This window comes from Anolis sagrei, chromosome 2 (genome assembly GCF_037176765.1).
Source record: "Anolis sagrei isolate rAnoSag1 chromosome 2, rAnoSag1.mat, whole genome shotgun sequence".
In the NCBI taxonomy this organism is placed as follows: Eukaryota; Metazoa; Chordata; class Lepidosauria; order Squamata; family Dactyloidae; genus Anolis; species Anolis sagrei.
Genome location: NC_090022.1, coordinates 275,388,042 through 275,413,618, shown reverse-complemented (window position 1 = coordinate 275,413,618; position 25,577 = coordinate 275,388,042). Strand labels below are relative to the sequence as shown.

At 38.3% G+C, this 25,577-nt stretch overlaps 1 protein-coding gene across 2 annotated transcripts in view; it reads right to left on the bottom strand.

Moving 5' to 3' along the window:
- The window catches only part of HCN1 (hyperpolarization activated cyclic nucleotide gated potassium channel 1), a 214,072-nt gene that overhangs the window by 58,720 nt on the left and 129,775 nt on the right, over window positions 1-25,577 (bottom strand). For both annotated transcript variants that reach the window (XR_009630579.2, XM_060761466.2), the window contains exon 4: window positions 15,976-16,194. Coding sequence is in view for 1 of the 2 variants with exons in the window: in XM_060761466.2 (XP_060617449.2) it covers window positions 15,976-16,194 (219 nt within the window). In the remaining variant the exon portion in view is untranslated. The remainder of the gene's footprint in view (window positions 1-15,975; window positions 16,195-25,577) is intronic.

Genomic DNA, 25,577 nt, shown 5'->3' with positions numbered 1-25,577 from the left:
AATATCCCGAAAAAAACAAAAATGGTTTTTGCGGTTTAATAAACCTTTTCCATGTTTTCATGATGGAACCAATTAGAAAATGACTTTTATAATCCAGGAACAAAAATTGTGTTACATAGTGTAATTTATAAGAGCCTTGATATTTTTGATTGGCTGCATGTGCTTCCAGTCACTTTTCATGTGCTCAAACCATTCAATCCTATTTTGATTTTTCAAATAAAGAAATGTCCCCTATATTATTCAGAACACAATGAAATGGTGGGACTTTATTTGTCCCGTTTGTGTGTGCCATCAAGTTGTCTGTTGACTTAAAATGACCCCATTAATTTCACAGAGTTTGGAGGCAAGGAATACCCAAAGGTAGTTCTACTAGTTCATTTCTCTGAAATATCACTTGTAGTACCTGGTATTCATTGGCGGTCTCCCATCTAAGTACTAACCAGAATTAATCTTGCTTATCTTCCAAGATCAGACTGGATCTGGTAACGTTAGGATATTTTTGCCTCTCATTACCTCTAAAATAATTTTTAAAAAGAGGCAATTATGAGCTGATACTCATAATTGTACTCATAATTGTACTTTTATTTTGGCTGGTGTGGATTTTTAAGGGATGGGGTAGGAGGCAAAAATTGACCCATACCTACATTATTACAAAGTTTGGATTTTCAGAATGAAAAATGTTTTCATACAGATTGTGTTGCTTCCTATTTATCTATGTTGAAATATGTTGAAATATTCAGCATCACTGATTGATTACCTGGTTACTATTGCTTTTGCCTTCCTGGCTTGGTCATGTGGTTGCTTCTATCCAGTGAAGGAAAGAAATTGAATGATATCACAATGTTAGCTAGAAATGCTGAAAAATATCTGACAAAGGAAGAACTTTCTGACAGTGTCAAAAATGATTATGGGAAAGTACTTTTGGTTCAGCTTTAGAACATGCTTCTACTTTTATAAAAGAAAAAGCCTTAACTAGATGTTTGACTCTTCACAGCTTCCATGATCTAGCATTGGTAACCTTCTCTCCCATTCTAAAAAACAGTATTATGGAACAAAACTAGGCTTCTCTCCAGTGATCTCTATCTTTGTACTTATACACATCTTCATTCCTGATCTTACTCTTTGATCAATTTATTTTTCATCCTGACCTTCTGCAACCCCATCAACTTGTATCCCATTCTGTTGTCAAACTTGTAAAAAAAGAGGGGCAGGTACATAGCAATCTATTCAAGACAGTTTCACAAAAATATGTGTGTGTGGTGTTGGATGGGTTGCTTTTTTTTAAAGCTAAAATTAAATTCTTAAAATCTGCTAAAAATTTGCTTTGCAAATCATTAAAGAATGTTAGTTTCATACATAGGGGAGTGAGACATAAACCAGCCTATGGAGGGTTTGTGCCTTCTGGGTCATAGTACCTTTCCAACTTATCACCCTATGTAGACTATAGGGGTCTGGTGTTGCAAATTCTAACTTAACGCATCCTGTAGCATTCAAGGAATCCATTTACAGACACAACATTCAGAAAGTTCCCTGGCGTCAGACAATGGTCCCACATAATCTAACCAGCTTGTTGTAGAAGTGGATGATGAGAAACTGACCACACTTCAAAGACCCTATCAACATTGTAGTGCTTCAACAGGACAAGGGGAAACAGTGAAGGTGTCAAATCCTCTTAAATAATTTTTTCATGGGAAAACAGGCCTTGTATAATGTATTGGACTTCTCCCTTTTTTAAAAAATATATTGTAACTGGTATTACATTTTATAATAGTTTTAGTTGCTTCTAATATTTGTATGCTGATATTTATTCATCTATGTTTGTTTTAACTGTTGTAAGCAGAGGCGGCCCTAGGTAATTTTAAATGGTAAGCAAACAGTATTTTGGCACCCCCCCCCCCAACCAATCACTGATAAATATTTTCTATTCACCGTGGGAGTTCTGTGTGCCATATTTGGCTCAATTCCATCATTGGTGGAGTTCAGAATGCTCTTTGATTGTAGGTGAACTATACATCTCAGTAACTACAACTCGCATATGTCAAGGTCTATTTTCCCCCAAGAGCGCCTCAAGAGCACCCCTGGGCAAAATCAACTATACTGCAAATGCTTACTTTGCGTAATGGGTTGAGCCGCCCCTGGTTGCAAGCTACTTTCAGACTCAAACTGTGAAAAAGATAGAATATAAATTAAATGCATGTATGCATACATATATAAAAGGAGTGGTAGTACTAAGAGTGTGTTTGATGTTTTCACATGGTTAAACAATTGATTTTAAAGTAGATATAATCTGATTTTAGTGTGTGTTTATTTTTAGCTATTTTATGTTCTAACATGGAATGTATATGTTTTGCTCCCCCCCTGAGCCCCCTTCGAGGTAAGAAGGGCAGAATATAAATGTTTCAATTAAATAAATAATAAATATGATGAAAATTTATAATTATACAGTTTGCTAATAAGAAAAAGAACATGATGAAGGACTATATTGGAACAACCCGCTATTCCACTACAGTCAGTCATGCTATCATTGATATAGGAGATACATCAGGGACTGCATATTTTCAATATAGGACCTCTCTTACCACACAACAACACTGATTTCACTGTACTTCTGCATACTCTGATAATCCCACCTTCTATTTTTTTATTTTTAGAGCAATTATACAATTTCAGCTTTTAAAAACAAAACAAACGGCATATATAATTATAAAATATAAAATGGCTACCTTGAGAATAGCAAAGAAGGAGGGCAAGGGGCAAAGAGGAGGAGAATCCTGCTTCAAAGCCATTTTACTGTCAATATGCCATCACAGAAGTGGTAGGAGTTGATGGCAGAGGACCATCGCTTCAATGCTAATGGTCTTTGCTTCTTTCAGCACGCTGACATTTGTCCGCTTGTCTTCCCAGGAGATTTGCAGGATTTTCCAGATGGGAAATCTGGATAATGGGAGTTGTACATCAATTGGATTTGGTATCCAGCAGATACCATGGGTACACTATAACTACAACACTCCTATTTAAGAAATTGTTTCTCTTACAATACAATGTATCACATGGGTTGCTTTTCTTTTGTACTGTGAATACAAGTATTTATGTGATTGCAATATCCTATGACCCAATTAACAATGAACCTCTCTGCCTTACCTGTACACAGGTACACAATTGAGTTCTATTGACAGATGCCTAGATATGCCTAGAAGTGGGCATATAGGATGAGGTCAATTCCCATTAACAACTCACTTCTTGATAGTCTAGAACAGTGGTTCTCAACCTGTGGGTCCCCAGATGTTTTGGCTTTCAACTCCCAGAATTCCTAACAGCTGGTAAACTCGATGGGATTTCTGGAGCCAAAACACCTGGGGACCCACAGGTTAAGAACCATTGGTCGAGAAAGTTTTCTTGGGCCAGCTGTTAAATCATACTAGGTGCAGCAGTTTTTGGAGATGTTTCAAAAATGTCCAACTATACATACATACATACATACATACATACATACATATATTCCCAAACACCTGATACCAAAAATATCCAACAACCTTCTTTTTTATTTACTGTTTAACAGATAACACAAATAGGAATCCCAGGGAACCTGACAACTCTGACAAAGACCAAACAGCCATTTATAATTTATACTAAAGGAGAAAACCCATTAAGCAGAGAATGACTAATATAAATCATATTGCTATTTTTTTACAGAATTGAATTCATCAATACAATGTGATAATTTTAATTATTTGTATTTTTTCACTGCCAATAGCATGAAATGTAATTTCAACTGCTTCATGGATTGTATAACTACAAAGATTTTGTGCAGAGCTGAGTGAAGCAGTACCAAATCAGCTAAAAATAGTTATTATTAAATTAAACTGGTTATTATATTGAACCACATATACTTAATAGGGAGACAGGATATTCTGATGTAAAATTAAAACTCTTGAGTTGTGGGGAGATGAGGAAACTCTAAAAGCTCCAGACACATTGGTCACCTTCCATTCTGGTTAGGGGGTTCTATCAGGGTGTTCTATCAGGTGTCCAAACTGGCAGCTTTCACATCTTGAGGCTATACATTCCATGATTTAGCCATGTACCATAAAAATGATAAAAGGAAAAAGAGAAAACCATGCAATATCTGAAGTACTTCCTTTTCCCCCTTTCCCTGAATATCCCATCAGCTTTCAACATTATCGAATGACTCTGAATGTTAATCTTACAAGAAAAGAAGAACATCTGCTTATCGTATTCATAAACAATAAGCAGAATTTAATCACTGCTTTCTAAGTTAAAATGTTTGAAACATGAAATAAGATCCCTTGACTTTATTTTCACACAATAGTTCCATAACTGAAAAGACAAACACGAACATATCTGCACTACAGAATTAACACCATTTTGACACCAGTTAAATTACCATGGCTCAATGCCATGGAATACTAGAATGTGTAGTTTGGTCAAGAACAAGCACTCTTTGGCCTTGTGAAATTACAGCTCCCATGATTCCATGGAAGCTAAAGTGGTGTCAAACAGTATCAATTCTGTGCTGTAGATGCACCCAAAGAAGAAGCTATGCTAAAAAAAAACACACCCTATTTGAACTGTGAGAAAAGAAATTCCACCTAACCATTAGAAATAAGTGTTTACTAGTTGTTTAGCAGCAGAATGATCAGTCTCAGAATGTGGTGGACTCTCCATATTTGGTGGTCTTTAAACAGAGGCGATATGGTTATCGCCTCTGGTTATCGTAGTATTCCTGTATGGTGGTATTGATCTATATGGCCCTGTACTCCCTTCCAACTGTTAACATACTACAATTCTATGGAAAACATCTTAGAAGGAGTCCCTGGTGACACAATGGAGTAAACTTTTATGCCAGCAGGACTGAAGGCTGACAGGTTAGAGGTTCGAATCCAGAGAGAGCATGGATAAGTTCTCTCTGTCAGCTCCAGTTCCTCATGTGGGGACATGAGAAAAGCTTCCCACCAGGATGGTAAAATATCAAAACATCCAGCCATCCCCTGGACAACATCCTTGCAGATAGCCAATTCTTTCACACCAGAAGTGACTTGCAGTTTCTCAAGTCACTCCTGACACACACACACACCACACACACAAATCTTGAAAATCACACTTTTTTCACTTTCCTCCTGCAGGAGTTATATGATAGCTGGCTATAATCACACATGTATACCATATTAGGTATGAACTGCTCCTCTATAACTCATCTTGTCATTTTCTCCTACATATTAATGAGGCACATTCCTTACAGCAGGGCTTTATGCATAAGGGAAACTGCTTGCAGTAATTTATCATACCCAAGCTGACACAACAAAGTCATTTGCCTTTCACTTCCTCACTTTCCTTTGCCTTGCATTTCATGTAATTAAAAAATATTATGCAGTTGCTGCTTCAAACTGACATTGTCAATGTGGTGCTATTGCCTATGGTAATGTCTTGGAACCAAATCCCCAACTGGTGGATTAACTTCAATATTTCTTTTGTTTCTCTAGGCTGTATCCTTGTCCAGATTCTAACACTGACTCATAAATGGGCACAATCTGCCAACAGCAACCATTGTGCAACCTTCTGAATACATCCTGTAGAAATTACAGAACATGATATGGAATTATCACTACACTGTTGACTATCTCCCAATTAAATCAGTAGAATTTAAATCTGTTTAAACATCTTATGCCTTGTAAGATGATGCCCATGGCATATGAAGCACTGTTTAAGGTACTGTACCAAAAAACCTCAATCTAGTGCTGACTGAGTAATCTATGAAACATTATCTGTACTGGAATGGTTATGGGAAAGTTCTGCTTAAAACTGTTAGACTGGGCCATGGTTCTGCTACTGTATTTTCAATATATATGGAGAAAAGAGAAAAGTATAATCAAATTTCACCACTGGCATCTATTAATACATCATTTCAATTTATCATTTGTATACATTGTTCTTGTTGTGGTGGTGATGGTTGTTGTTTTCTTCTCTAAGCTATCAGAAGATTTATTTTACTATGAAGGAATGTTGGTACAATAAAATATGTTTGTTACAGTGTCAACAACACAGGGAAAAACAAGTTCTTTGTAGGATAGATGACCTAGCTAAGGAATTTTGTCAAGGAATGCTCCCCCAGAAATATGAATCTAGTAGTTTATCAGTCAACAACAACTGGCAAAGTACGTTTAACATCAACTTAATGTTTTGGAGTAAACAAGCACAAAAACTAATCAGCACTTCAGTGAACCCAGTGATGTGGATCATGGGGTTGCTTGATGCCTTCATCTACCCTGAAGAAAAAGGCGAAAGAAATAGGAAACTTGCCATCCATCTTTCAGCATACCCAACAAAAAATATTGATGAGAAAGAAGCACAAAGAGAAGGCTAACATATTCTTGTTTATCTGGAATCGTGATGACCTGTACGTATCAAGAACCATCTCAGATCTCATCACAAATTTTCAGTTCCATTTTCAAAGAAGTAGCCATTTTATGATGTCAACCCCCCCCCCCATTCTAAACAGTTGCAATCCATTCTTGAATCAAAGGTACATAAGAGCGCATCACACAATGCAAGGTGACTTCATGTCTCCATCTGTGATGCTTTGTTAAAGAACTGTGTTACAAGTATTAATAAATTGGGGGGGATTACAACGGAAGGGAAGAAATTGTCTTCTGAGCTCTGGATCTGCATGAAAACAGGAGGAAACTGTGAAAAAATTCGCCCACATTGAATCATTGTGGTGACGTTGGTGAATGGGTGTTCCAATGGGCACTCTTCTACAAAGCGGTAATTCCCCAGTAATCTCCCAAAATCCAGCTGCCTGATCCTTGCATTGTACTTTTTTAAAAAAATTAATGTATTCAGTAGAAATTGCCCTCCTTGCAATTCTATGGTATGCTTCCACCAGAAATTGACCATAGAATTGGGTTGAAGGGCCTAGCCATGTCTTGAGAGATGAACATAGCACCCTCTCTAGGCATTTCCTAAGTCCTCCAGTGTGACTCTGTGGTATGCTTCAATAGGGTTTACTATTTCCTATGATTCTGCATATCCACATGAAGTCCTGGAAATTATCCCCATGGATACAAAAGTTGGGTAGCCACCTGCTACCTTTATTTTTTTAAAAAAAGCTATCAGTATTATCCAAAAACAAATAGCTCTCTTTCTTAAATTTACTTTGAAATCATGCAGATTTCTGGGGAAGAAAAATGTGTCAAGGTAAAAATCATGAGGCAGGTAAGTAGCATTAGTAGGATAAAGGCAAGCTTGCTTTTATCCTACAAGCTTGCTTTTATCCTACAAATGCTAATCATTTTTGCCTGATAATTTTTGTATCCTTCTTTGTCCAATCAGAAGGAAATAAGCCTATTTTTAACATGCAGAAATGTGCTGACAGAATGGGCAGCAAAAGCTTGTCTTTGAAACAACCATTCATCCAATTTACTAGCAAAAGAGAACAATCCTTATCAGAGCAAACCATGATACTCATTCAGAAGCTGAATTCAATTTTCAGGTCTATGAAAGACACAGAAATAAATGAAAAAGGATTGTGAAAGAAATAGATGATGGCTTTAATCCATCACTTCACCTTTAAGAGCCAAAACACAAAGCCCAAGAATTCAGATACGGATAAAATCTGAGATAACTCACTCAAAGCACAAAGATTATTTTTTCAAAAACAAAACAAAACAAAACCCATTTTTGCACATGCAGGTAATGCTTTATATAATTCTGGATTTGCTTCAATAGTTTTAGTAAGCAGAAAATGTGCTGGACAGTTTGGACCATCAGACTCTAACAGTCTTGACTCCTAGCATTCACATAATCAAAAGACATTTGGGATATCTATGTATATAACTTCATGGGCTAATTAATGGAAGCATGTGTATCTTGTTACATATATTTTACACACATATACACAGGGAAACATTTAATCAAAAAGGTGCTCTCTATCAGTGTTTCTCAAACTGTGTTCCTCTAGGTGTTTTGGACTTCAGATACCAGAAATTACCGCCATCTTATCAGTTGCTAGGGCTTGTGGAAGCGGAAGTCGAAAACAACTGGAGGAACAATTTGAGAAATAGTGATATCACCAATACTAAATCTACCTCTCTTTCTACCTACCTTATTAGTAATATTACTGATATCACTGTATAACTCACAAATAAAAGGATCTTAGGAATCGCAGCAGAAAATCAATATTTTTCAAAATATTTTTTTTAAAAAATCAATCTACATGTTCATATGTTCTTTCAAACAGATTACTCCATTTGAAGAATATTTACCCTCCCAGGAATAGTATTATTCTCCCAATAATAGTATTCTAACACATGAGTCATATAATTTTCTCAATGTGTACTGATGTTTTTAATCAGAAATGGCACACAGAATTATATACAATGGTGTGCTTGAGTCTCAACTGCTTACTGCTCCACAATATATTCATATTCTGTTAAACAGCATTAGTTGTGGTTTTTGTATAGCTGTGTAGTATAGCTATAATATGGTGCAATGAACCCAAAATCAAATACCGGCAGTAGGGTTGTGCACAGATCCACTTTTTAAAAAATGGTATTTAGCTTATTCAGACACCCGAAATGACCTGGACGCTGAAGATATTTTTTTTGGACCGCAACAGAACAGTGGCTGCCGAAAAATGACTGCTTTCATTTTCTTTTGGCTACACATGGAATGCAGGGAGAGAAGTTGCTGCTAGAAGGGAAAGGATCCCAGAAAGGGTGTTTTCTGAAGCCCTTGACTTAAATCCCGGTCTCCTTGAAAGAGAGAAAGGAAAGGATCACAGAAAGAGTTGTTTCTTAAGTCCAGTGCCAGAAAGGGGAGCACCATAAGTTCCCCATTGCCACTAATAGGTCAGATCTTCCCAGATCTTTAAGTTGCCAAGCCAAAAATTGCTTTTTATCATTAGCCGATTTCAGGAAGCTCCCGAAAACAGATTCGGGCACTCATGGAATTTTGGATACTAAAAATGGATCACAATCCAGCCAAATTGCACTAACAGGCAGTCCTGTTATCAAGTGTTATCAAGGGGGGAAAGGGTTTCATGTTGCACCCTAGCACTGGAACACTCTTTTCACCCAGCACCACATCAGAGTCCAGTGATCAAATAAAAGAATGTTTATTAAAGAATGCATACAAAAAAAGGAGAACAGTACATCCAAAAGAAACAGTTGGGATATAAAATGCTAAACACACAAAAAAATCAGAGTTCGGTAGCAGTAATCCAAAAATGCCACGTTAAACACCAAAACCAACGAATCTAAAATCACAGATTTAATCCAAAGGTAATTTCCATGAACATGAAAACAGGAAACTCTCCAAGAGAAATTCTCCAAAGGTACATAGGGAAAAAAAGAAACATGAAACAGGAGCCTTTACAATACGGGAATCATAAACAGGAATCATGAACAGAAAGCATGAACAGGAGACCAATCTCCTAATAGCAACTTTGTCACCTCTAAAAGGCCGGAAACCAACCACTCAATTTAAGCCTGCCAAGAAACCTATGACATAATGCCTAACACATCTGGACTTTAAAGTCTCCGTTCCTCTGAGAATATCTACTTTGCCTGTTTTTCACGCCTTGTGTTCTCAGGTCTAATCTACACTCCCTTGAAAATTCCTCAGCTTCCCAAGGTCTTTTTTTTCAAAGGAACTTGTATTTTCATTTTCCCCTGTTGCCTGGGAACAATCACAAGAATTCAAAACATTAGCCTCATCTGTCTGCAGTCTCCCCAAGTACTCACAGACTTCTCATTTGGAGCCCATCATCCCCCTCATCCTCTGAACATTCAGAGAAATCCTTTGATGCTTGCCAGACAACAACATCTCAACTGTATCACCAATCCTTCCTTCCACGACAAATCATATTTCTTAAGATCCAATTATTATAAGAACAGAAAGTGAGGTGAAATCTTCTGAACAGGGGCATAGACAGCAAACAAACACCACAGGCGTGTTAACTCTTCCCTCTGCTATCAAAAGCTTGTTCACAATTTGCTTGTACACACACAAATATTTTTAATAAGCTGAATGTTGTACCACATTCTGCAATACTTGGTGAGGCATGTGAAGCCTCTGAGGATGAGGACAAGGACTTTTTGGTTTCTGTGAGGTAGATCTGTTGTCAGGAAAATAGACAGTGATTCTCATGAGAATCAGCCAGGGATTGACTCTGAAAGGAATGTGGAAGAGACAGGAGGGTTACAGATAACCCAGATCAGAAGGGATAGTATGAAACAGAGACAAATCCCATGTTCCCAGAGACTGAAAGACAAACAAAGGGAACCCAGGTGTGAGAAAGGGGGGTATTCTTAAGGAACTGGAGTTAATGTTCGGTGGGGAGATCACTGTTGGATTTTCATGTGTCAAGTTGCCTGTCTTGGGAGCTCCGAGTTAGGAGTTCTGTTCTTGGTTCTATATCTTGTTTAACTGTTTAAGTTGCATGCCTCCTGTTTGGATTACAAATCTTGTTTTAAGTTTCAAGCATTTGGGGTTATAGTCAAGTTCAAGTATCAAGCCTTTGGATCAGGCATATTCAAACTGCAGCCTTCCAGTTGTTTGGGCCTCCAACTTCCAGATGCCCTAAAGAGTTTGTTCAATTGTCAGGAATTCTGGGAGTTGCAGGCCCAAACAGCTGGAGGGCCACACTTTGAGGATGCCTGCTTTGGATTATGGTCATGTTTGTGCTTTCAAACTTTTGGAGAGAATTCTAGTTTAAGTGCAACAACCCTTGGATTACAGTTTCTTGCTTTTGCCTTAAGTGATTTTTGGAATTCTTATTCAGAGTTGGCCATTGCTTTTTTAAAACTTCTGGAAATGTAGCTCATTGATTTATTTTGAAACTGTTTTTGTATTAGATACTTTAAAAAAAATAAACTTGCTATGCTTGTTCATTGGTGTGGTGTTTGGGTGAAAAGGGGATCAATTAGGTGGCTGGGATGCAACAATACTGAACTCTAGCTGTCATATATTTTCATAACATCTATTGATCAATTAAAAATAGATATCTTAGCAAGTGGTTGCACTGGAAAGAAAAATATTATCATCTCCCTACAAACCAGAGGGTGGTATCAAGAAAAGATTAAGTACATTGCAGAAAAAAGGGAGAAAAAGAAAGAAGTTGCAAGAAAAGGTAAGATAGTGAAAAACAAAGGTAGACTACTTTTGACTCAACAAGGTTGACTACCCTACTTTTGACCTGCAGGAAGTCCAAGACGGATAAAGCCCAAGGGAATAGTTTAAAGTGGACCACACCCCAGAAATAAAGATAGGGGTGTGTGAGATTCTTTTGTTAAGTATACATATTCACTTTTTTTGTTCCCTCATGCAAAAACAAGTGGAGCTCCTGAACCATATGATGCGAGTGAGTATGCCCTCCATGAACCATTATGCTTTGCCAAGGTGCATTAGAGCATTGCTATTAGGTGATGCTATGGCTTATTTATATTAAAACTAGCTGTCGCCTGCCAAGCGCTGCTGTGGCCCAGTCTAGTGAACAGGGAAAATAAAGTAATGAGAAAATGTTGGTTTCTAATATATGTAATATCTTGATGCTTGTGGGTAAACAGTATTTCTTGCTGTTTCTTTGTCAGTGTTGATGTGGAGAGTATCTGGTGTGCCTACTCTGGAACATGCAACATATAATTGTCCTTCTTCAGGAGTCCCTTTCAAATCTATGATACTATATCTGTGTGTGTGCGAATCATATCTATCTATTTCTATGACTGGATGGCTCTTTGTCAGGAGGGCTTTGATTATGTTTTCTTGCCCTGGTGAAGGTAGTTGGACTCGATGGCCTTAAGTAATTTCTGTTGGTCATGGGAGTTCTGTGTAGGAAGTTTGCCCCAATTCTCTCATTCGTGTGGTTCAGAATGCTCTTTGATTGTAGGTGAACTGTGAATCCCAGTGTCTACAACTCCCAAATGTCAAGGTCTATTTTCCCCAAACTCCATCTGTTTCATATTTGGGCATATTAAGTGCTTGTGCCAAGTTTGGTCCAGATCCATCATTGTTTGAGTCCACAGTGCTCTCTTGATGTAGGTGAACTACAACTCCCAAACTCAAGGTCAATGCCCACCAAACACTTCTAGTATTTTCTGTTGGTCATGGGAGTTCTGTGTGCCAAGTTTGGTTCAATTCCATTGTTGATGGAGTTCAGAATGCTCTTTGATTGTAGGTGAACTATAAATCCCAGCAACTACAACTCCCAAATGACAAAATCATAATTTTTGAGTGATGGTCACTCCTTGTGTTGTGAGACATTTTGTTGCCAAATTTGATTTGATTTCGTTCATTGGTTCTTTTGTTTTTAAGGTACTCATTATGCACAGAGCATTTTTATATATATAGATGTGCTGAAAATAATTTTAGGTGTAAGAGCAAAGAGTAATATTCTGCAAAAGACTATTTTCAGCAAAAAGAAAAGAAAGAAAAAGAAATGATTCCTTCACTAATGTTACTTTGTGTGCATAAAAACCTTCCCAAACCCTTGATGTAATGTGAGGAAGAGAAGACAAATATGAGGAGGAAATAAACAAGGTTATTAGAGAGATTCCATTACACTTAATCGTGTATAATCCCAGATTATCTTTACATCTATTATCATTATTTTCATTCATGCTTACTTGTTCAGAAAAGGGTCAAAAACCCTGAGAGGTATATGACACTCTTGAGGATGAGTTACATTAAAAATAAAATTAGCAAAAGCTGCTGGAGGCAATGTGGTAAAGCTAGAGCATAAGTTCATATGTGGTCATACTGCTTACTATCTAGTCAGACTTTTTTTATAAATAGAGGGGAAAATTATAAATCGGCCATATGCATCTCTCTGGAACTGAGTCAAATGTCTACCATGATAGTTTAACTTATCTCTGGCTGTGCAATTAGAGATAGAATGATCTTGGAAAAATACTCAGGAACTTTCTCCAGTCAATGGGAAAGTATGCTCTGGATAGTAGCACAAATTAAGAGTTGATGTGTACAGTATGGCATATATTTCAGTTTTTCCAAGCACTTTGTTGTTGTTGGCTACCTTCAAGTTGACTTGGATCTGTGGTATTCCTAGGAAATTAGACTCCAAGTCACTTTATCCTTAACAGTCCTGCTCAGGTCTTGCAGATTCAGGCCCATGACTCCCTGATTGAGTAATCTATCTGGAATGTGGTCTTCCTGTTTTCCTACTGCCTACCTGACTATTCTTTGTCATCTCGTGAGTGAGCTCTTCTCATAATATGGCCAAAGTATGACAGTCTCAATATAGACAACTGCCATACAATAAGCCCTGTTTTTCTCCGCAACTGCACCAAGCTTTCTAGACATTTTATATTTCTAATTTGGCCTTCAAGGTTTGACTTTGTTCCCCTTCTCCCAGAATTTCATCATATATCATTTTTCTAATAATGAACTCTCCTTGAGAATTGGACCTCAAGGTCTTGACAAATGCAAATAAAAATGTAATAACTGAAATATTCAGTTCACCAATGCACCCCTTTCTCAGTGCAGACACTAAGGTCATATTTTATCCTTGCTGATCTGGTCTAAATCAAAATGCCTACTACTATAGGCTCTTTTGTTGCTTTCCCATTTACTATTAGATCAACCAATCCTTTTGTCAACACAGAGTTTTATATTACCTTCCTGTTTTAAGCTTATCCCCTCATCAAATTTCATGTTACCTTGTTGATCTGACAGTATCTGTTACCTCTTTTTATTTCCGCTTCAGCTTCCCCTTGTTCGCACTGTAATACATTATGCACTTTAGCCTTTAAAACTGCAGCTCAGACCACACACATTCCCCATTTTTTAAAAAGAACTTTCTACAGGATAACAAACATTGCAGTGACATTAGATTGAACATATAATCTTTGGCCACTCTTCTAATCTCTATCTCTTGCTTTGTTTTGATATGACCTTCTTAACATAGGAAATGTCATTTTCTTGATTATTCATCTATTATCCATTAATCATAGAGCAGCATTTGACAGGAAAAAAAGATCAGGCACTGATTGAGTTTGAGGAGATACCTGCCTGTATAATTCAATAGCAACTTCTTTAAATGTTGCAGGGTGATTGGAAAAATAATACATCTGCACTTTGCAATACCAGATAGTAGAAGATACAAAGAGAACCCCTGTGTTATTTCTATCCCTGTGCCACTTCTTTACTGGTATCTGTTACTTTCCTTTTGTTCTCTTCTTAACATTTCATCACCACTTTTTTACCTATTGTTTTTGAAAATAATTTTAATATTGTACAATGTTACATAAATCAAAATAAATGACAGTGCTATATAAATAATGGTAAACGGCAAAAGAAAATAACAGTAATTTAAGTGTCCAGTGCTGAGTTACCATTTTCCCATTATTCCTGCAAAACATTACATTTTATTAATAGCTGGGTAAGATTCCTTGGACTGCATCCAGACATAGGCCTACATCCAGTGTACCAGTACTGGAGGAATAGAGTGGGCTAGTGAAGGCTCATTCGAGTTCAAAGTTGTACAAGCAGCAGCAAATGCCAATGGAACACACTGGAGTAGTAGATAGCTGCAAAAAATATGCCATTTTATGTTTATGTGTGCATATATTCTCAGGTTATAAGAAGCATCCTCAAACTGCAGCCACCAGCTGTTTGGGTCTCCAATACCCAGAATTCCTGACTGTTAAACAAACTGGGCATGGCTTCTGGGAATTGAAGGACAACAGTCTGAGGATGTGTTGTCAAAGGTTTTCATGGCTGGAATCACTTGACTGCTGTGAGTTTTCCAGGCTGTATGCCCATGTTCGAGAAGAATTCTCTGCTGATGTTTCACCCGCTTCTATTCTAACACCTCTCAGCAAAGATTCTCCCACAAGGCAAGAAGCAGCCAGGCTTTTAATCCGCAAGGCCATTCAATGGTAATCAATAACACTGATTAGCATTGAATGGTGGTTAATTGCAACATTCACACTTGCCTCAAACAGACAAGAGTTCTTTCTCCCATCTGGACATTCCCCAGATAAATAAACCCCACTTGTCTAGTTTCCAACAAACCCCACAACTTCTGAGGATGCCTGCCATAGATGTGGGCGAAACATCAGGAGAGGATGCTTTTGGAACATGGCCATACAGCCCGGAAAACTCACAGCAATCCAGTGTGAGCATGTCTGGGTTAGAATGGCAGAGTAGCATCCTGTTAGTGACTTACACAGTCCTGAATGAGTCATTTTGTTATTGTTATGGAGGCTGGAATTTTAATAATGAACATACTTCCCCCATCCCATTTTCTACCAGCTACATATCACAAACATGGGTATTTACTAACTGGAGGAGGACAGGTGTAGTGGTGACAAGAAAATTCAGCTATATTCCTGTAGCTGGTGGTGGGTTGGAGAGGATAGTCGGTACACTTCTGTTTGGTGAGACTTTACAGTGCATCTCTCTGTTCTAGGATCTTGGTCACGGATACATTGTCTGAAGGCTGGGCAAGAGAAAACTGCTTTGGATTCCACCCCTGAGCTCAGACTAGAATTAATTTACTGCTACTGCTATGGCACTTGTTTGGTTGGGTTGATACTGTTGGATACTGTATCATTATGGGAGCAGACCGAGCAAAATCAGTCTTACTAACCTAAGTCACACTGAATTTGAAGTCTATTCAAACACACATAGACACATATTGATACTAGGGACTGAGATCCATATCATTTTTTTTGTTAAATGTAAAAGCCCCCCTTGCTTTTTGAGGGGGGAAAAAGCATTTTCTGCTACTTTGCATGCTATGAATGAGTTCATTCATGATGAGACCATAGCTAATTACAGCACAACAAAGTCCATACAAAAGACATTTCAAGAGGCGGTGCTGGTGGAATACCCAATTGTCTACCAAAAACTTTATTTCTTCAATGTATCGACTTTTGTCAGCTTGCCAGAACCAATTCAGGAATACCTTTTTTCACATTATGCACAGAAAAAAATTACCTTCTCTTGATACTGACGCCGTGATGAATCCAAAGACTGAATTAGGGCGGTGGCATGGCCAACAAACATGGCATAACAGGTAGCCCCCACAATCATACTCAGCATAGTTATCCAGAGGTCGGACATGCTGACTGGGGCTCTGGCTCCGTAACCAATGCAAAGCATATGGCTCATGGCTTTGAAGAGTGCATAGGAGTATTGTTTTCCCCAAGAGTCATTCTGCAAGAAAGAAAGAGGGGATGGGAGAAAGAAAGCATGAGTGAGCTGTACTATAGGGGACAAAAGGATTACGTAAAAGGAAGATAGCAGCTTACTTATCTTGAAGGTGGAATATCCCTGTAATATATTCTTCATAAATGAAAAAGGTATATTATTTGTCAGTACATTATCCCAATAAGCTCTCGGAGAGGCTGTCAGATGTCATTATGATCACAAACAAAAATGGTTTGCATAATGGATTCCTCTCTTGAAGATACATTTTTAGAAGGAAGGAGGGAAGGAAGGCAGGCAGGAAGGCAGGCAGGCAGGCAAGAAGATAGTCATTTAAATCTATAAAGCAGCTTTTCCAAATTCATCAGCCTCAAGGAGTTATGAAGGATGGGTCAAAAGTCACAAAGGGATTTCAATATTTAATTTCTTCTTTATTTTTTGCTTTTAATTTACAATACCATAGCATCATATACAGAAAATAGAATAGCATTTTATTATGCATAAAATATTTTTTCCAGTTATTTAAATATCAGATGCCTTTATAACTTTTAGCCCACCATGTATTACAACTTGCCAAATCCCCAGGTAGCCTGGGCACGGCCCTACTTTCTGGATGTGATAGTGGTTGTAGTAACCATATCTGGCAGTTGATTACATGGAAGTGGCTTCTATAAAGGTGATTAGATGTCATTTCTACATTTAGAAATATAGGTAATATACTATGACAACTGTCTCTGAAAGCTTATCCTGTAATAGCTTATGTAGTTCTTGGAGCAACAAGATTCCTAATAAGGTAATGCATTATGCTATATTTCAAAGACTATTTCTTCAATATTCCTTTGACAGTGGTGATCACATGATTGGGGAATGTGGATTAATTCCACTTCTGGAACTTCCTCCCTAAAGAAATAAAGCTGCCCCCTCTCCTTAAAAAAAACACCTCAAGACCTACTTTCACTCACGAGCATATGGAGAGGAGGAGGAATGGTTCACTGCCAGGGCTCTGGTTGAGAACTATTTGTATTTGGACTTTCCTGGTCCATGCCAGCCCAATGATTTCATTTGACTCCATAACCAACCCCCACCGTTTTATGAACCCTTCCTGGCTGTTGTACACTAATGTGTATGTTTTGTTTAGATTTATGTTATTATAGAATTTTGTCTGATTACATGTAGTTTAATTTATTGACGTCAGGTTTAATTTACTGATGTTAAGTCTTAATTTGATGTTAGGCTTTAATGTTACTTTTATATGTGGGGGTTTTCTGGGATTTTATGTTACTATTGTGTGTTTTATGCAGGCATTGAATGTTTACCATTGTTATGCTGGAGTCCCCTCAGGGAGATAGGATGGAATATAAATAAAATTGTTTATTATTAGTATTTTACTGACACAAAAGCACAGTATGTCACAGCAAACGAGATCTATAACGAGATTTCGTATCACAAAATCAGAAGTCGAACACTTCCCAAGCGTCTAGGACTGTGTGATGTATTTTCGAATGATGCATGCAGATCCAAGTAAGGTGGCCTTTTGCAGTTGACAGATCATGATTTTGTTGATGTTGATTGTTTCCAAATGCCGGCTGAGATCTTTTGGCACAGCATCCAGTGTGCCAATGACCAATGTACTGGTTTATGCCAGAGCCTTTGCAGTTCCATTTTGGCCACCTTACTTGGATCTGCGTGCATCATTCGAAAATACATCACACAGTCCTAGATGCTTGGGAAGTCTTGATAGTGGCTGAGTTTTTCCTGTTGTTTTTCCTCAATGTGACATCAATAATCCAAACTTTTTTTCTTTTCCACAATCGTGATGGCTGGTGTATTGTGTTCCAAAACTTTGTCAGTCTGGATTCGAAAGTCCCACAGCATTTTCCACGACCTTTGCGGGTTTATGATCCCACCAATTATTTACTGCTGGCAGGTGGTACTTGTGACATAAGTTCCAGTGAATCATCTGGGCCATAGAGTTATACATCTGTTTGTGGTCTGTCTGCAATTTTCTTGCAACAACTGAGGATATGGTCCATGGTTTCATCAGCTTCCTTGCACAGTCTGCATTTTGGGTCATCCGCTGATTTTTCGATCCTGGCCTTAATTGCATTGGTTCTGATGACTAGTTCCTGCAATAATCAGGCCTTCTGTCTCCTTCTTCAGTGTTCCATTCATGAGCCATAACCAGGTCTTCTCCTTATCAGCTTTTCCTTCAATTTTGTCAAGGAACTGCCCATGCAATGCTTTGTTGTGCCAGCTGTCAGCTTTGGTTTGGAGTGCAGTTTTCTTGTGCCCTGTCTGCTGTGCTTTGAGAAGTTTCTGATTATTGACTTCAATTAAAGTCACTAGCCCACCCCCCCCCCTCCCATGGGTGTCACCTTGTCGTGGTGGGGGGCTTAACTGCTCCAAGGACACTGAGAGCTGTGCTGGCGGTAGTGTAACTACTAGCAGGTTCAACCAAGCCAGAGAGGTCTCAGCTGAAGAGTGGAACTAAGAGCACCTAACCCATTAGCACTATGGAGAAACAAACCAAAACAAAGCCTGTACTGGCTCAGTTGACACCCAGGATAAAAAGGACTGCGGTGGATGCTGCTGATTCTGGACATCCATCGACAAATGGGCTACAGAATCAAAATACAAATGAACAATCAGAGAAGCTGCAGAAATATACAATGCCAGAAAACTACACAATAATAATAATAATAATAATAATAATAATAATAATAATAATAATAATAATAATCCACTGTGTCTTTCTCATTAGGCAATCAATAATCAAATAGGAGATCAGAAATCAAAGCATACAGCATATTATTGATGAAATCAAATACAGGCACAGATGGTTCCAGCCTTTTAGTCAGGACAGCAGACCACATATTCCCATCATGAAGTAGAACAGGGCTGGGGAACCTGTGGTTTTCTAGAAATTCAATTCATGAAGGAGTAGTTCATCAACATCTGGAGGGCAAAACTTTGAGGCTTTGTAATCCCTTATTGGACCAATGCCAGGTTGCTTGTACTTGACATATTTATCTACTGGAAGTTGAATCTTTGCTTCCTGTCCTCCATTCACCTTTGTTCAGTACTCGTAATCATAACATTTTTTAAAAAATCAAAAAACATTTGAATCAGTATCCTTAAAATGTTGACAAAGATAAACAGCTTTATAATGCTGGTGCAAGGAATGAGGGGTCTGTATTTTCAGACATCTGCACTCAGTCCCTACATGCAATATTCTGCAGAATTAGTAAATTGGAGATATGAAGATGAAGCAAAATCATACAATTAGACACTTGCTTGAAGGTTATCTGTGTGACTTGATTAAAAAAATAATGCAAACATGATTGATATCAGTTTGAACCATGAAGGCAATCTCATTGCAATTTTTCAGTTAGCTACTTGGGTAAGAGGATCATTACCCATGTTATTCAGATGGCTTGCATAGTTGGTGAAAACCCCAGGATATCCATATAGCTTTCACATGACATAGAAATAATTATGGGAATCCCTGGGTTAGAACAAGCTTGGAAGAAATGGAAAGGGCCAGATCCTTTTTAAATGAAAGGAAAGGCATCTGAATTATGAGAACATTTGTGCTATGTTCGCAAAACAGACAGAGATCAAATAGATTGCTGTTAGAGGACATATCATCCAAACACAGTAAGACAAGCTAGTTAGAACCTCCTTTGTTCCAAGGAGGCAGTGACCACCACCTTTGCCCAGTCTGCTAGCCCCCCTCTGGCCTATTTGATCAGCCAGAAAGGACAAAGGTCTAGAATATATATGGTAGCTTTCACCTCTCCAAGGATCCTGTCCACATACTCAGGTTGCACAAATGTAAAGGTATCCATCAACATAGGACAATCAGGAGTCAAAGCTACATCCACTGGAATTGTGTCAATAACAGTATCCAAGTCAGAAAAGATCTGCGTGACTATATCTGCAAAGTGCCATGCAAATTCTTCACAATGGGCTGCTGAGTGGTTAGCCCTCTGACCACTCAAAACAGCTAATCTGAATGGTTCTTTTCAAATGCAATGGTGGCATCAAGGAATGATTTCTCTGCTGCCTCCATTACCATGAAGTAAGCTTTCAGATATGCTCTAGTTTGTGCTCGGTCAGCTTTACTTTGAATTTTCTGCCAACATTGCTCTAGCATCCACCTCACTTGCTTCATTGCCGCCAACGCCTTGGAAAAGCAAGGGGCTCGTTTGGCTCTGCTCCATGAGAGAGGATGTTCAGGAGAGACTGTGTCCATTGCTCTAGCCTTTCTCCATTCCAGAGCCCAACCAGAGCTGCAACAAAATCACTTGCTAAAGTGAAAGGAAAATTTCCAAAAGCCATTAAAAATCCAGCTAGATCCATAAACCTCCTGGAGCAGACCATCTTAATCAGTCCCCCACCCTTGTAGAGTTTTGGAGTCCAGCGAGTCTAAACCTGACCAAGTAGTAATTGGGCCATGATAACAGAATTGTGACAAGTTTTCCTACACCACAATTTATTTATTTGTTTATTTATTTATTTAGTACATTTCTATACTGCCCCTCTCAGACAAGGTCCTGTCGCATATGCCAATGCTTTGTGAAGTTATATTGATTGAAAGATGTAACAGTACTTTCTCTATAGCAGTTGCTCAATTGTGGAACTCCCTACCCACAGAAGATATGCCCTATATCAGAATAAGACAGGATTAAAAATAAAGTAAATAAATAATAATAGGCTGCCCTATCTCGCTTAAGATTCTGGGAGACAGACAAAAGAATGTTATGCTGTATGAAATTCAATGTTTTCAAAAATGGATTCTAGGTTTGTTTTTAGACTGCTTTTAGAGTTTTTTAAAGAGTATTTGAAAGTTTTAAAATGTTTTTATCTCTCTTGTTTATCACTGTAGGAGCCCTTGTGTGCTAGGAGATGATTCAGAAATACTTTAAATAAATAAAAATCTTAATCTGCTTCTGGGAGAAGGTGGAAAGAAAAGGATTTACCTCAAAACAGAGGCACATAATTTCCTTCTAGACAGTAAATTTATCACTGGTTTCAGATTAGTAGCAATCCGTTTTAACTGATTTAAACAGAATACCATTAATGCAAAAAAGGGAAATAAACTATTAAAGACAGTAATTGTGACAAATTCTAAAGCTGTTTATCCAAGGGCTGATTATATAATCAAGCTGGCTAACACTGGGATATCTTCACATTTTCAAAAAGACCTGACTGCTGATTATTTGCAATTACTCTATCAAATCCAGATTTTAATTTAGAAGTCTTCCTCAGCAAGCTTTATTTAAGCATAGTACATTTTCTCTTTTAAAGCCTGCTGTACTCTCCTCTGCCAAAGGACTGCTGCTATCTCTTCAACAGCTATTCAACTAACATTACTTGTAAATAAGGGATTGACTCTTATCTTTGCTGGGAGGCCAAATGAGGGGCCGTGGGAATGGCACAAGAGCCATGACACTTGTCAGTGGGTCACCTGGGGTACCTCAGATCCCACATTGTGCCTGTCTGCTGGCTCAGATCCCAGCAAAAGTCTTCTTGTGTTAAGAGGGAGGGGTGTTACTTATGGTTACTTTTCCTAGGGACATTTTGAAGAAGGACAATAATGTACAGGTCGAATCTCCCCTATCAGAAATGCTTGGCAGTATATGCTTTTAGGATTTTGAATGTTTTGCACATTTTGGAATACCTATATTTGTATATACATAGTGTCTTGTATGTTTGGGTTTTTTTCAGGAGTCTTGTGTAAGTGAAGTCCCCCACCTTTTGCTTCTTCTATTTCCCCTGTCAGGGCTCCCTGAGGAAAAACTCAGCAGCCACTGAATGTGTGACTAGCACCCTTTCCTCAAAGGCAGAAGAACACCATTGGAAGCAAAAAGTTTTAGTTTTTGAGTGTTTTTTTTTACTTTGGACTTCTAGAAAAGGAAGACTGAATTTGTATCTGCATAATCCACACATACACACATTTTCCTTTGGCACACCCACAAAAATGGTTTTAAACTTCCCACTCATACATGTACTAATTTAAATTGGGGCTGTGCATGTTTACTCTTGAGTGGGGGAAAACCCTACTAAGCTGCATGTTCAGTATCATCAGTGGGTAAACCATCCTCAGTGAATAAATAGTCAAATACACATAGAATAACAATAAATTGAAATTCTGCCTGTGGACAATTTCCAGTTACCCACAAAACAGAGAGAATGACTGAAGCTGGAACAAATGACAGAATAGTCTTTTTTCTTTTGGTATTTATTACACATTAAAATTGCTAATTCTTTCTCTACCTAGCCATTCTACATTAAACTGAGCCTGTGGAGAAGGTTGAAGAAAATATCCCTTGTACCATAATATGGACACACAGAAACAAATCAAGTAGGAGAAAATAAAAGCAGAAATATGGGTTGGGAGATGCAAAGTACTGTGACACAGCTTCAGTCACATCTCCCTTCATGTATCTTGAACTGCTTATCCTCAACCTCTAGTGCATTTGACCTGGGATCTCATCATACTGGCCACTGGAATCACCACGGATTATGGCAAATCCAGAGGTGCCCATTGGGGGGCATGGGGAATCTGTCAGCCCATGCCCCACATTGCTAGACTTATCAGAAACCCCATCATAAAATCATAGAGTTGGAACAGACCTTATGGACCATCCAGCCCAACCCCCTGCCAAAAAGCAGGAAAATCGCATTCACTGAGGGAAGCGTCCGCCACCTGCCTCCATGTCACTGCAACATGGGATACCTCCTGTGTTGCCTCAGCAGCGGCAACTGTAGTTTAGTCACAGAGCCCCACCAGAAGTAGCAATACACCATGGGATGGGAGCCAGTGGGCTCCATGGCAAAACTACAGCTGAACCAGTGTGTGCCACTGAAGATAGCCCCATCTGATGAGGTTGCAGGAAAGATGGCAACACTTGTACTCTTGGGGGTAGATGATTAATGCATAATCGCAGGTGGAAATGCTCATTCACTATCCTTGGCTTAGATCTTGAAATTCAAAAGCAGCCACCAAATCAGGTAACCATCTGTTGTTTAATGGTGTTTTCAGCTTACTTGAGTTTGATGAGGTTGTTTCTAAGAAATGCTTGCCTTGTCAAGCAAATCAGTTCTATTGCCACATAGCAACTTTGTCCCTTAGGCAAGACAGATCATCACTCATCCATAGCCCCACATTCAGATACAAATTGATTTAGAAAGTTGATGCTTGAAGGTTATTGCCTAGATAGGGGTTTCCTTTTCCTCCTTCAATTCTCTTGTTATGGCAGGCTAGCTCCAGCTGTCTGGTGGTTGCAAGCGTATAGAATTATGATTGCTCCATAACAGATGCCTCCCTGCTTTGCAGGGAAAGAAAAATAAATTAAAAGCTGCTTCCAGTGGTATTTTGAGTACATGCTGGTTGAGTGCTTTTATAGTATATATGGGAGGCTTTCATTTTTCTCACTAATAAATTTGTGGCACTTGCGAGCAACACACCCTTTTAAGAGGTCATCTGAAGAAAATATGAAAATGACTACAGCAGGATGGAAGAGAGTTTGCACTGTTACAGAATGCCTCATTTTTATACGAAATATTAAACTGAAACGTAACAGTATCTTGCTGCCTTTTCCTATGTTTTCTCAAATGAAAGACGTAGACAGAGTTATGGGATATTGTAAATGGAAATTATCTCTTTCTCTATCCCAATTAGTAATTAATATGTTAATTGCATTAATTAAGATAAATTAAAAGCAATGTTATTTCAGTTCAGGATTTTCACAATTAAATATATAACAAATATATTGCAAAAATGAAAGTGGCCTGAAAACAGATGGGAATAAAATGAAGGTCAATTCAATGTCGAACCGTGATGAGCATCCTTCCGTTTTCTCACTTTAAAAAAAAATCACAGAAAGAATCACAAAGCTGACAAAGATTTTCCACATCTACCCACTGCATTCATTGTCTACACCTATATTTCAAAGTAAGGAACATTAGGCATAGCTTAACCCAAGGAACTCTTCAAAATATTAAACATAATTCAATTCTACTACAGATAGAATGAGGGAAGTAAATACTCGGCACTCAAACCTAGATGTGCTTAGAGTAGACCATATGAAATCAATGGTGCTTAAATTAATCTTTGTCCTATGTACAGTTTCACTTGCATTTGATCAACTGTCACTGTGTCTTTGCTTTGTCTGTATGACGTTAAGGAGGGCTCTGCTGAATCTTTGCACATTAACTTTTTGATATTTTGATAGGAATGAATGTTAACCATGAACCACATATCCCACCCTTGGAACTCAAGCTTCCATTACTGCCTGCATTATGTTTTCTTTTTCCTTTTAAAAAAGACAGCTGGAAAATATAATTACTGTCAGCTCTCCACATTTGTGGGATTAATTTTTGCGGATTTGATTAATATGTTTCCTGTCTTAATCTGTAGGTCCTCCAGTGTGATTTTACAGGTCAACTCAGAATGTGGCCAAAGATTCATGACATAACATCTAGAGATTCCTAGTCAGAACACCTCTCTAGGTATCTCTAAGGCTAGTTCTACACTGGAGAATTACTGCAGATTGACACCACTTTAATTGCTATGGAGTCTTGGGATGTGTGGTTTGGTGTGGCACAAACACTCTTTGGTGGAGAAGGCTAAAGTCCTTTCCAAAACTACAACTCCCATAATTCCACAGCATCACACAATGCAGTTAAAGTGGTGTCAAACTTCATTCATTCCAGTGCAATTCTTCAGTCAAGTTCTGACAAACATTGGCCAGAGTGATGCTTTCCTATTTTGGAAGGGGTCCTGAGCCCCTAACCACTGCAAAAGTGGAGGGTCTACTGAATAATTAATTCCCAGAGTTATCCATCATGGTGGTTGCAGGTTGAATTGTCTGTGGAAATCTGCAAGTTGTAATGACGTTTCCAAGTCGAGTTTGGGGTGTGGGCGCAGGGATCCCAGGGTACTTCAAGACAATGTAGTCTTTAAAGAATTAATAGATCATGCTTTCACCATGATAAAAGCACATAGGCATGCCAAATAGAATGAAATTAATAATTCCCCTTTGAAATCCTGCGTAGCTGCAAAAATATCAAAATAACAAAAAACAAAAGGAAATATATTTTCCTATATAGTTTTCAACTAAAAGTCTACCCCCCCCCCCCATTCTTTAACATTAATTACACTAATAAAGCTTTAACATTGTTAGCAACCAAGCCATTGTGTCACAGACTATTGCAACGGCCTAGGATCAAACCAATGTTTGAAAGGGTAACTGTGCTGACCTGGTAACAAAAACAAATGTTGATATCCAAGTTTTATATCGTAACAAATTGGGTGGCCAACAAGCAAATGAGTGCAATGATGTGAAACTGACTGGGCACTCCATCACATAGTCTCTCTTTTTTTT